General features: G+C 34.0%; 2 protein-coding genes across 2 annotated transcripts; both read left to right on the top strand.

The window, feature by feature from the left end:
* Window positions 1–1,458: 1,458 nt before the first annotated feature.
* Window positions 1,459–4,146, top strand: LOC130797173 (G-type lectin S-receptor-like serine/threonine-protein kinase LECRK3). The gene has a single exon (XM_057659660.1). The coding sequence runs from the start codon at window positions 1,507–1,509 to the stop codon at window positions 3,988–3,990; it is 2,484 nt and encodes an 827-aa protein (XP_057515643.1). The 5' UTR covers window positions 1,459–1,506; the 3' UTR covers window positions 3,991–4,146.
* A 5,040-nt stretch (window positions 4,147–9,186) lies between these two features.
* Window positions 9,187–11,901, top strand: LOC130796786 (G-type lectin S-receptor-like serine/threonine-protein kinase LECRK3). Its single transcript, XM_057659182.1, has one exon. It carries the CDS (start codon window positions 9,254–9,256, stop codon window positions 11,690–11,692), a length of 2,439 nt encoding a protein of 812 aa, XP_057515165.1. The 5' UTR covers window positions 9,187–9,253; the 3' UTR covers window positions 11,693–11,901.
* Window positions 11,902–13,786: the final 1,885 nt, after the last annotated feature.

Here is a 13,786-nt window from a genome sequence, read left to right on the forward strand (position 1 = left end):
TATAGTTATTAGCATTTGGGTCATTGTATAAATTATATACTCCTTACCCAAAAGTTGCATTAAATAGCCTTTTCCAATCTTACATTTAGACAACTTTCATCCAAGTAAAAAATAAGACATTGTTCTCAATTTGATTGGTTAAACAAATATTATATTATAAGCTAAAACTAAAGGATCATAATTTTTTTGACTTTATGGAAAAGATCATAAATAAATCTCAAAATAAAATTTGTTTCAGTTTTGTCCCTACTCTTGTAGAGTTTCATATGCACTTTCCAAACTTGACTTTCTACAAACCCCATAAAGAAGGCAAGGTCATTCACTAAAGAGCTAATCAAACTTTTCTTTTTCCATTACCTCAATAGTCAATATCCTATCCATCCGTTAAGTTGTTGATATAAAAATCAGTAATGAAAATGATTTGTAATTTAAATTTTAGTGAAATGTATCTGTTATTTTTAAGGTAATAACATTTTAGTCATAAGTAAAGTCTTTTTATTTATAATATTTGCCACCTAATATCACCTTTTTAAATAATAATGTGTTGAATTGTTCACACTATCTACCACCTAATGCCACCTTTTTAAATAATAATGTGTTGAAATGATTTTTGCGAAAAAATGAGATGATTGAAAAACAAATATAACTTTTACAATTTTCAGGATATCTTCATATCAAAATTATACTAAGTTTTCATTTCCATTACCAACATTTAATACTGACTACCAAGTGGACCGTGAGTGGCTCAAGCTGAGTTTGAATTCACATATACACAACCTTACACGTGTAAGTGATAACAAAAAGATTATTCCCGTTTAAACTTTGAAAGCTAGCAAACATCATCACAACCTCATGAATAAGAAGCTCACATAAATTGATGAGTTATTTTAATATAGCCCGTTATAATTAAAAATTAAAGAAGTATAAAGCTTTAGTCTCATCTGGATAAAGACATTGATTAAACATATCATATGAAATCAACTTCAGGACTAATTATCTGAATCAAATTCAACTAATTGAAAAGTACTGTTTGGTAGTGGTTCAGACAATGGAGTCATGTTTTAAAGTCTTTGAATCTCACTGGTAGATTTAATCAAAAACACTAAGTTGACTGAGCAAGAGGGTTTGAATGATTCAACATTGCTTTTCAAGAAGATATGAAGGTTTGGACTTGTCAAGGAACCAACTCAACCTAAAGCTTAAACTGATGGTTGAGACTTTAAAATATGTTATGTATTCTAACACGTCCCCTCACACGATAGTAATGGTCTAGAAATATGGATGCACATAGGCGCTGAATATTCTACTTTAATGAGGGGTGGTTGAGATTCGAATCCGTGACCTCTTGTCATGCTGGCTTCTGATACCATGTTAAGGAACCAAATCAACCAAAAGCTTAAGCTCATGGTTAAGGCCCTATGATATGTTATATATTTTAATAGGACCATGTACCATTACCTTGATCTTCCCTGTACACCAAAATTTATATATATAACCCTTAAGGCTATGTCATCTACACAAAATCCAAGTAACTTCACAATGGCCTGGCCACTTTCTTATACCCTTTCTTTATTAGTGATAATAATACTACAAGCATCACCAATTACTACCCAAAAAACTGCCAATATATCAGTAGGAGAATCTCTTACAGCCACCATTAATGGTTCTCCATGGCTTTCACCTTCTAAAGATTTTGCCTTTGGCTTTACGAAATATCCGAACAAAACCAATCTCTTCTTGCTTGCCATCTGGTATGCCAAAATTCCCGACACTGTAGTTTGGTATGCAAATGATGGTAATCCAGTTCTTGAAAAATCATCAGTAAAGATCACTGCTGATGAAGGCCTAGTTCTTAATGACCCTAAAGGAACCAGCTTATGGAACACTTCTCTTGGACTAAGTGATGGAGATGGTGTAACCTATGGTTACTTGAATGATTTCGGAAATTTTGTCCTTATAATAAGTAGCAATAATGATCCAGTTTGGCAGAGTTTTGACAATCCTACAGACACTTTGTTGCCCACTCAGTTTCTGAAAATGAATCAGGAAATCGACTCTCGACTATCAGAAACTGACTACACAAAAGGGAGGTTTCAGTTACGTTTGATCCCAGATGGAAACCTGGTCCTTAATACAAGAGACTTAACAAGCGGTTTTACCTATGGTGCTTATTATACAACTGGGACTAATAGCGAGAATTCAGGGCAACAAGTGGTCTACAATGAGTCGGGGTATATGTATATATTGTTGAAGGATGGTTCAAACTATGATCTGTTACCTCAAAATAAGATGCGCCCAGCAAAAGATTATTACCAGAGAGCAACTTTGAGCTTTGATGGGGTTTTAACTTGGTATTCTATTCCAAAAACAACGGTAAGTGACGGTTGGTCGATATTGCAGGCAAAACCTGATAACATATGTATGACACAAGGATCACCCGGGCCAGATATAGGAAGTGGGATTTGTGGGTTTAATAGCATTTGCAGCCTTGGTGATGATAGAAGGCCGACATGTACGTGCCCACAAGGTTACTCACTCCTTGATCCTGACGATATATACGGGAGCTGTAAACCTGATTTCAAGCTAGATAATTGTGAAGGAAGTACAGAGAGTGTCAAGAAGGGCGACTACAAGTTAGTACGCCTTCCAACTACTGATTGGCCGTTTAATGATTATGAAAGACTTAATCCTTCTACCAAAGAAGATTGTTTCAGTTCGTGTCTTAATGATTGTTTCTGTGCTGCTGCCATATTCCAAATCCAGGATATTCCTGGTTGTTGGAAGAAGAAAGCACCACTGTCCAATGGAAGAAAAGACAACACTGTACTTGTGACTACTTGGATAAAGATTGGGACTGTTAACAATTCTGATGGCCCATTGAATACCATTCCAACTGGAAAAAATAAGGTAAATTCTTTAACTAAGGCTATAATCAGTGGCTCTGTATCTGTGAATTTACTTCTTTTAGTAGCCATTGGTTTCGGAATTTTCTTCATCTATCCTAAGAAGAAACTGAAAGTTTTGAATGATGCCAAACGGAGATCAATAAAGGAGTACAGTAATGTGTATTGTTTTAGCTACCAAGAGCTCATTCAGGCAACAAATGGGTTCAAGGACGAGTTGGGAAGAGGATCGTTTGGGATAGTTTACAAAGGCATCATCAATGGATCAGGAAGTCCCCCAATATACGTTGCTGTGAAGAAGTTGCATCGGATATCAGGTGATACTGACAAGGAATTCGAAACTGAGGTTAATGTGATTGGACGAACACATCATAAGAATCTAGTACAACTAGTCGGATTTTGCAAGGAGAATGAGCAGAGATTGTTAGTCTATGAATATATGGGCAATGGTAGCTTAGCAGATTACCTTTTCGGTGATTTGAAGCCAAGCTGGATAGAACGAGTTCAAATTTCTCAGGGGATAGCAAAGGGACTCTTGTATCTACACGAGGAGTGTAGCACACAGATCATCCACTGTGATATTAAGCCTCAGAATATCCTTTTAGACCAATATCAGAATGCTCATATTTCTGATTTCGGGTTAGCAAAGCTTTTGATCCTGAATCAAACCCATACAAACACAGGTATTAGAGGGACGAAAGGGTATGTTGCCCCGGAATGGTTTAGGAACAAACCAGTCACAGTTAAGGTAGATGTTTACAGCTTCGGGGTTATGTTGTTGGAGATCATAAGTTGTCGAAAAAGTGTGTGCATGGAACTCATAGAAGAAGAAGGTGCAATCTTGACTGATTGGGCCTTTGATTGCTACCAGTCTAACAGACTAGATTCGCTTGTGGATGATGACATAGAGGCACTCAATGATATAAGACAATTGAAGAGGCTAGTAACGGTTGCCCTTTGGTGCATCCAAGAAGAACCAAGTCTTCGACCAACAATGCGCACAGTCACTCAGGTGTTAGAAGGTGTTACTAAAGTGTCTGATAACCCCCCTTGTCCAACCTCATTTTGTATTACAACTCAGTACTAGGATTGCTAAAGTATGCATTTCTTTTGAGCTAATACTTAATAGCTGAATTATTGTTAATAGTTTTTCCTAAGATTTAAGCGTATTAGCCTATAAATTACAGATGATACTTGTATATTATTGAGTTATTCTATAAAATTCCAGAAAAAGTTATTTCAAGCGTGAACAACAGGGCAAGAAACAAAGACGCGGCCAGAACATTATGTGCGGCACGCATAGAACTCCGCGGCAAGACCTGATTCTCGAAGGAGTTTATTTTAGTAACGAACGAAAATATAATTTCAAATCTTAAGAATCCCCAAATCAGCAAGAAGGGAAGTCCGGTCATTTATTCAAGCATTAACATCAAATGTAGTCTTGCAAAATACTATTAATTGATTGACTATCTAACAAACACAAGTTACTTGTCCGAGTTTTTCTTTGTACTTCTTTTCCACCACAAAGGGTACTATTTGAGAAGGGAAAACTACGATCATGAAAAAATTACTCACCCATGAATAAGAAGCTCGAGCAAAACCAGCATGAAATTTCCTCCAAGGAGATGTAGTTTCCTCTTCCATCTTCCTATCGGCAAAATTTGCAAAAATGAAGTTTAGATTGTAATTGCAGTGACGCAGTTATCGTAAGGCCAGATATTAGGTGAAGGGATGACACGTTTCTTAAAATTGGGATGAAATACACTTTTTATACACATATAGGATGCATATAATATCAGTTCGATAGATTTGAAAACAAAACTTATATAATAAAAACGTCAATGAATTATATAAATTTTTTAACTATTATTATTATTATTATTATTTGATACCAATAACCAAATGAATCATTGGACATACTTTCTACCGTTTTCAAAGTTGAAAGAAAGTATCAAACTTACTGTTGTAGCTAAGGACCAAACAATATTTGAATACTTCGTTATAATTCCTGTATGAAAGTTGAAAGTTGAAACACAGCAGTTTCTCACAAAATGGTCTGGTCTGTCTTGTATCCACTCCTTCTTAACATTTATATTTTATACTCGTATATTTGTCACCTATTATTTCCCAAAAACCAACAATTTGTACACCAGACTGCTCTTTATATTTCCCAAATCTTCGACCAACAATGCAAACAGTCACACAGATCCTAGGAGTTGGCAAGTTGCGGAAGTGTCTGGAAACTTCCCTTTGGCCTTGCCCAACTCCATTTTCTATAACTACCAAATATTAAGCCTACAGTTAGTTAACCGGTTAGTTTGTTGCATTTTGTTTGCAGAACGTCAGTTAAACAAGCAAAGAAATATTCAGATTCTATCTTTAACAAACAATCAATAATAAGTTTAGTTTTCTAGTGTAATAATCATAGCCTCATAGGTGCCATGAATTATATAATCTTAACAGGGATTTGTAAGGTTATATTGCTAGGGAATATCAGTATCTATTGATGTGTCTTAACAGCAACATTTCACTGCTCCAATGCCATTAATTGGCTTCCACCTATGAAAAAATTTAGGGATCAGATATACGCAACCTTCTTTGTTTACACTTGTTAGTGACAATAAAGAGGTTGTTTTCGATTGACTCTTGGCAGTAAACACTATTTACAACTTCACATAAATAAGAAGTACACATGATTTAGCGAGACATTTTACTATAATCCATTATAATCCAAAACCAAAGAATTATAAATTTTAGCCCTATCTAAATAAGGGACGTTATTAATAATGTGTCTTAGACAGTCCCAAAAATATAGAAAAACATGGCACTAAATAACTTGATTTAAGGAATCCTAGTTCTGATGCAGTTATTGTACTAACTTTGAAACCAAATCGCGATGAACAGCAGCAAAAAATGGGGACATTCAACTACTGCAACAATTGCAGTCCCTGTTTCTACCCTGTTCCTTCATAGCTCTTGATTATTCTCCATCTTATACACCTTTACGATACCAACTTTTGGTTTTAATTAAGGAATTTTTCATGCAATTTACCTAGAAAAACTACTTGATTGGATTTGTGATTATATTTGTTCTACTCTAAAAAAATTTTTTCTTCCACAATTCAACCTCAACCAGTACCAGTTTAAAAGGTGGTACATGATGGTAATGAAAAATTGTGAAGAAAAATGTGTTTAACGATGAGAGCTTCATGATCATGGAAATGACATTACAAATTGAAAGAAAAGGTAATTAATCTTACTCAAGGATCACTAAATTAAGGTTTAAGCGTGTGTTTGTATTGTGTCAAGTATAGGAACCAAATATGCATGTACGTGATGAATGACAATAATAAAGAAAATAATCAAGATAAAGATTTTAAGATGGTTCACCAAACATGGGCTACATCCACCATCTAGCCTAGGATTATATTAATGTGTTTAAAGGAGAAAATACAAATTTGAAGGAATTACAATGGAGGTTAATGTAAGGGAAGAAAGGAGCTAATATGGGTGTAATTTACATACGCAAGAGGTAATGCTTTAAGATGAGACTTTTGGCACACAAAATAACCTTGTATACAAGGGTTATTTATAGAGGGGCATTAGGTAAAGAGGGGGACAGCAGCTGGAGCAACAAATCAGCAAGCAGCAGCCTTGACAGAATCCACAGAAGGTTCGCTCGACCTGGTCTTGGTCGAGCCATGGTCGAGCTGCAGGTCGAGCCACACTGCAGGCTGGTTCTGACCACCTTTTTCTTGCTTGACTTTCCTTTTCCATGCTTCCCACGGTCTCTCATGCTCATTGCCTTAGTCCTAGGATTGCTTTCATCCTCTTCCAACCTTCACATGTCAAGATTTACTCCATACAAATCAATCACATGTGACTCTTTGTCCTCTTCTAGTCTTCACTAACTAGAATAATTAATTACCTTAATCATGTTTTGATTACTTGGTAACACAAGTCACCAATAATCCTAACACAAATTTTATGAAAATTAATACAAAAACTCATTCTCATTATCACAATTTAATACTAATAAACAAACGCCCATGAGTATCTGACATGGATTTTTAGAGCATTGAGATAGAAAGCAAACATCAATGCATAGAATGGTTTTTAGAACTATCATATTCCCTTCTAACTCGCTATATACTAGATATCCACAAAGAAGAAGCAAAAAGTCATACATAAAACAAAAAGATTCACCCTTGTTATGTCGCATAGAACTATAAGTCCCATAAGACTATAATTACATCATGATGTACATAAGTGAAAACTGTTACTCAAACTCATCAATTTATATAAAGTGTATGTGTCTTCAACACTTCAACATAAAATTTTGAACATGTAACTGTCAAAAAAGCATGAAGATACCAAAATGTAGCTGGGATATTAATTGCAACTTGCAAATGAAGGATTTTTTCAAATAAAAAATATAGAATGTTCAAACGTTGTAGATGTTCCAATCATATAATTTCTAAAAATGGCTTTTTAGGACTCCAAAGGCAGTTCCTCTTCACCACATTATTATTTTAATGCCAAATCGGAAGAAAAAGAATGGGGTGTTGAGAAGTTATACCATGAATTTTTCAAAATAAAAAACACAAGAAAACATATTACTACCATATATCACAATTTACCTGACATTTTGTAAATGCTTTGTATAATGTATAGTTGTATACCACAGTTGCCAGTTGGGAAACTCTAGAAACCAACTGAAACACAAACTTAAGCTGATGGTTAAGACCCTAGTATATGTTACACCTCATCCCTCCTGATGTATCACATTTAGTTAGGCACATGCCAATAAACTTATTCAAGCTTTAATATCATTCTAAAAAGTTGATATAAATAATTTTTAAATCAAGAAGAATCAAAAAAGAGCTCACTTACTATGTTTAGATTATTAATAAAATATAAATTAAAAGCTCGGGACAGAGGGAGTATATATAGAAAATTTGAAATACATAAAGAGAAAAAATAAAAAAAATTAACAAAATAAACTAAATTTTAAACTTATTCCAAAAGTAAGCGTGAAATTCTTGAACTTGAGGTTTGGGGAACATGTCAAAACAGACAAAATAGTTGTTCGCACTTACTAACTGCGAACAGCTATTTTGTCTGTTTTGACCTGTTCGCAGTTAGTAACTGCGAACAGCATGCTGCACAAAAACAAGTCAAAATAGTTGTTCGCAGTTACTAACTGCGAACAACTATTTTGTCTTTTTTGACCTGTTAGGAGTTACTAACTGCAAACAGCCGCAAACCTCAGATTTAAAAATATCACACTTACTTTTGAAATAAGTTTAAAACTTAATTTATTTTGTTAATTTTTTAATATTTTTTCTCTTATATATTTCAAATTTTCGTATATATATAAGGATCCCTCATAAGTTATGAGATTTTCCAAACATAACTTTCGTAGCATACAAAGTATCCAATTGCACAGCACAAATGTTCATTTTTACCCCGCCCTTGAACCTACCTATATAATTTCATGCCTAGTCGATAACAGTAGAAGATGACTAGTTCAAAACTTAAAGCAAAAGAAAGTACTAATAATTAATAATTAGTCAAAATCTCATATTGCACTTCAGGTACTCTATTTGTCCTTTGGTACTGAAAGTGACATTTCCACTCAAAATATGTCGCTTTCAGCAATGAATTCAAAGGAATGTAGGATTATATGAGATCATTCACAAGGAATAAAATGAGATTTTTATGCTGCATAACAACCGCTTAAACATTTTAAGCTTATCGAACCCCAAAACTCTATTGCATATTCTATGATATAAGATCATGGAGTAATCATCATTATAAGTTGTTATTCTGACATATTAGCCATTCTTATTTTTTTAAAGTGTATTAGATTCTAAAAGATATAGTATATGCTCTAATTAAGACTTGAAAATGATAAAACGATTTTTTCAAGTTAACAGTTCACATTGTGTCCTCGAAACGAGTCGTAACACCTCGAGACATCGGATGCGCAACATTGTGACAGTAACAACTATCGAGATGACATCCACAACTTTTTTATGATCATTCAACTCAATTCAAAAGTAAACGAATAATCTATTTAGTTGACAAATGACTGAGGAATACTAAAATTAAAAATCACATAACACAAACAAAGATAATTTTAAGAATTCAAACTATTTAAATATGAATATGACAGTATAGGTCCAAAATAACTTCTATATTGTAGCATTGTATGACTATACTATCAGTTAATTGGTTTTCTTTAAAGTATAAACTTAAGAATGATTCAAGCAAGGCTTTCAGAAACAAAGTGTTGAGGCATTTATTCCTTAATTTTCAAAGCTGAAAGAACATCTCAAAATCCCTTTATGAAAACACTACAGTTTCTCATAAACATGGGCGGGCCTATGGCTTGTATCCTAACCCTGTTAATATCAACACTCCTGTATTCACCACCTATTACAGCCCAAAAAAATTCCACTATATCAGTAGGCAGATCTCTTACAGCCACCACCAATGGCTCTCAATGGTTTTCACCTTCGCAAGATTTTGCTTTTGGCTTTTCAAGATATCCAAACAAAAGAAATCTCTATATTCTTTCCATCTGGTATGCAAAGATTCCTGACACCATAATTTGGTATGCAAATGATGGTAATCCAGTCCCCGAAAGATCAGTAATAAAGATAACTGCTGATGAGGGTCTTGTTCTCAGTGATCCTCAAGGAAATAACTTATGGAACACCTCTATTAGTGGGGTAAACTATGGTTTTATGAATGATTCCGGGAATTTTGTCCTCAAACAAAGGGGCAACGACACTCCAGTTTGGCAGACCTTTGCACATCCCACAGACACCTTGCTGCCTGGTCAGATTATGGAAATTAATGGGGAACTCAACTCTCGGCTTTCAGAAACAAATTACACAAAGGGAAGATTTCAGTTACGTCTGATCCCTGATGGAAACATGGTTCTCAATACCCGGGACCTAAATTCTGGCTTTGTTTATGATTCTTACTATACTAGTCTAACAAATGATACAGAAAATGCAGGTTACAAAGTGATTTACAACATCACTGGGGATTTGTATATACAAAGAAAGGATGGTTCAAAATTTAATCTAACACTAGCACATAAAATACTTCCACCTGAGAATAATTATCAGCGAGTAACACTAAATTTTGACGGTGTTTTGACTTGGTATTATCACCCAAGAACTTTTACAGGCAATAATGGTGCAGGTTGGACTGCAATACAGTCACTCCCTGATAACATATGCTTGAAGATAATAGGAGGTTTGGATAGCGGAGCATGCGGATTTAATAACATTTGCATCTTAGGTAAGGATCAAAGGCCAATATGTCAATGCCCACAAAACTATTCTCTATTGAATCCCAATGATACATATGGCAGCTGTAAACCAGATTTCCAATTAGGTGATTGCAAAAAACACGATCAGGGTGAATATACAATAGTCAAACTTCCAAACACTAATTGGCCTGGAGGTGGTTATAAACGTCATAAACCTATCAGTGAAGAGGATTGCAAAAGCTCTTGTCTTAAGGACTGTTTCTGTGCTGCTGCCATTTTCGATGGACCTGATTCTGAATGTTATATAAAGAGGACGCCACTCTCTAATGGACGGAGAGACAGAAGAACTTTAAAGACAACATGGCTTAAAGTGGGGAAAGCTAATGATCATAACAACCAAGTTAACTCTGGACTGAAATATAAGATACATCCTGTAGTCAGAGGTCTTCTGGGTGGTTCTGTCTTTCTTAATTTAATTCTGTTAATTGCAGTAGGTTTGATGATTTTCATTGCTCTTAACAAAAAGCATTCTAGAGATGAAACCCAGACTAACAGAATCACCGAGAATAGAAATGTTCATTGCTTCAGATACAAAGAGCTTAAACACACGACTGATGGATTCAAGGAAGAGATAGGAAGAGGGGCATTTGGTGTGGTTTACAAGGGGAAATTGACCAAAGGAGGTCCTCCTCTTTTAATTGCGGTTAAGAAATTAGATCGAATGTCTAATGATGCTGATAGGGAATTTGATTCTGAAGTGAATATTATTGGCCAGACTCATCACAAGAATTTAGTTCGATTTATAGGATTTTGCAAGGAAGAAGATCAGCGGTTACTGGTATATGAATATATGAGCAACAGTACTGTGGCAGATTATCTATTTGGTGATTTAAGACCAAGCTGGACTGCAAGGATTCAAATTGCGAAAGGCATAGCAAGAGGGCTCTTATATTTGCACGAAGAGTGTAGCAGACAGATTATCCATTGTGATATAAAGCCTCAAAATATCCTACTTGATGAATATCATAATGCTCGAATTTCAGATTTCGGGTTGGCAAAGCTTTTGGCTTTGAACCAAACCCATACAAACACAGCAATTAGAGGTACCAAAGGCTATGTTGCTCCTGAATGGTTTAGGAACAAACCTATCACAGTGAAGGTAGATGTCTATAGTTTCGGGGTTCTATTGTTGGAGATCATATGTTGTCGAAAAAATGTGTGTATGGAACTTATTGAGCAAGAAGGTGCAATTTTGACAGATTGGGCATTTGATTGTTATCGGATAAACAACTTGGCTTCTCTTATGAATGATGACATGGAAGCACTTAGTGACATGATAAGATTGCAGAGGCTAGTAAAGGTTGCCCTTTGGTGTACCCAAGAAGACCCAAGTCTTCGACCAACAATGCGAACAGTGACACAGATCCTAGATGGTGTTGTTGAAGTTCCTGATAACCTCCCTTGCCCAACCTCATTTTCTATGACTGAAGTATTAGCCTAATGTTTGTATACTGGTTTATTGCATTTTGTTTGCAGAACTTCAGTTAAACAAGCTGTGAAACCGTCAGGTTCTTGCATGAATTACATTTCAATCTTATTAAAAAATTTATGTGTGTATTTGTTACAGCAATTTAATTGCTTGTGAATAATATCAGTATTTACTAAACTGTCATGGACAGTTCAAGAAAATCTAAGAAAAACTTAGCTAAAATAATTTTACACAAAAAATTCTAAAGCTTATGCATTTATGATACCAACTTTGCAATAAAATCAAGGCTACAAAGCTGCAAAAAACAGATACTCTCAAACACTGCTACTATGCAGCCCCTTTTCATATCATAAAATTCCCTCATTACTCTCCATCTTATGGCCCTTTATAATACCCAAATTTTGGTTTTTAGTCCAAATTAATCTTTTTTGGTTGCGTACATATGACCCTTCAGAGGGCCTTTTTTTTCCCGTTTATGAAAAAATTAATAAAAAAAATATTAAATTAATGAATAAAATAAATATATTTACTATAAATAAGACGCAAAATAAAAATTTTGCACAGGACCCCTTAATTTTTCAAGATGGCTCTGCATTTGAGCAATGAAATGTTGTATAATGTGTGTAGTGTGTATTATTCCTGCCAAAGAAGGTGTTCATATCATCCAGTTGGCATAATGTGATGGAGGTTTTCTTTTTTAGAGATATATATACAATAACTAATAATTCCTTGGAGTTAACGGTATATCCGTAAGAGAAAAGGTAAAGCTACTAAAAATATCTTACATCTTGTGTTCGTCTTGTTTCTAAATACACAAAAAAAATTGAAGAAAAGTACACAAAATTTTCTATCAAACAATAAATTACTATTCAACCTGTACCATCAAAGAACACATCAAAACCATATTAAAGTAGAATATTTAGAATTTAGAGGAACATCATATATATGTCTAAAATCCTTCCACAATACCTAGGAATAGGCATGGCCACGGTCCGGGTTGGTCCGGTTCCATCCGGTTTCGGTTCCACCCGGTTCCGGTTCCATTTGGAACCTGTCGCGACCGGTTCCGGGCGGTTCCAAACGATTTCTTGGCGGTTTATGAGGCGGTTCCGGCGGTTCCAACTCACGGGACGGGCGGGTCGGACCATCGGTTCCATTTTTATTTTTTCTTTAAATATTTATATAATAAAAAAATACTATAATATTGCGGACGTACCTTTGATGATTACTTGATTATTAGCGAAATTCATTGCTTGTCAAGTTGTCATCGTTATTAAAATATATACTAAAAAGAATGAAAAAAATAAATTATTAAAAAACGAATCAATAATAATGTCGATAAAGATGATTAATAAAAAAAGAGGGAGAAAATGGACTTGAACCTAGTACCCAAAGGAATACTAAGAAGGTGTTCTCTCCAACTTATTTTTTTGACTTATTACTTATTCTTATTGGAATCAGATCAGATCAGATCAGACCAGATCAGATCAGATCAGATCATACCAGTTCAGATCAGATCAGATCAGAACTATTCAGATCAGATCAGACCAGAACATATCAGACCAGATCAGATCAGATCAAACCATACCATTATTATTATTATTATTATTATTATTATTATTATTATTATTATTATTATTATATTATTATTATTATTATTATTATTATTATAATAATAATAATAATAATAATAATAATAATAATAATAATATTATTATTATTATTATTATTATTATTATTATTATATTATTATTATTATTATTATTATTATTATTAATCATTATAACTATGTAGTATGTAATATTAATAATAAGACATAATAATAATAATAAATAATAATAAATAATAATAATTATAATAATAATAATAATAATAATTATTATTATTATTATTATAATAATGATAATAATAATAATAATAATAATAATAATAATAATAATAAATAATAATCATTATAACTATTCAGATCAGATCAGAAAGTTTCAGATCAGACCAGACCAGATCAGATCAGACCAGATCAGATCAGATCAGAAAGATTCAGATCAGATCAGACTGAATCAAACCAGATCAGATCAGACTGAATCAGACCAGATCAGATCAGATTCA

This window comes from Amaranthus tricolor, chromosome 12 (assembly GCF_026212465.1).
Source record: "Amaranthus tricolor cultivar Red isolate AtriRed21 chromosome 12, ASM2621246v1, whole genome shotgun sequence".
NCBI lineage: Eukaryota > Viridiplantae > Streptophyta > Magnoliopsida > Caryophyllales > Amaranthaceae > Amaranthus > Amaranthus tricolor.

Bases quoted from the DNA above. Each gene is read 5' to 3' on its own strand.
- LOC130796786 (XM_057659182.1), top strand. From the start codon at position 9,254: ATGAAAACACTACAGTTTCTCATAAACATGGGCGGGCCTATGGCTTGT.
- LOC130797173 (XM_057659660.1), top strand. From the start codon at position 1,507: ATGTCATCTACACAAAATCCAAGTAACTTCACAATGGCCTGGCCACTT.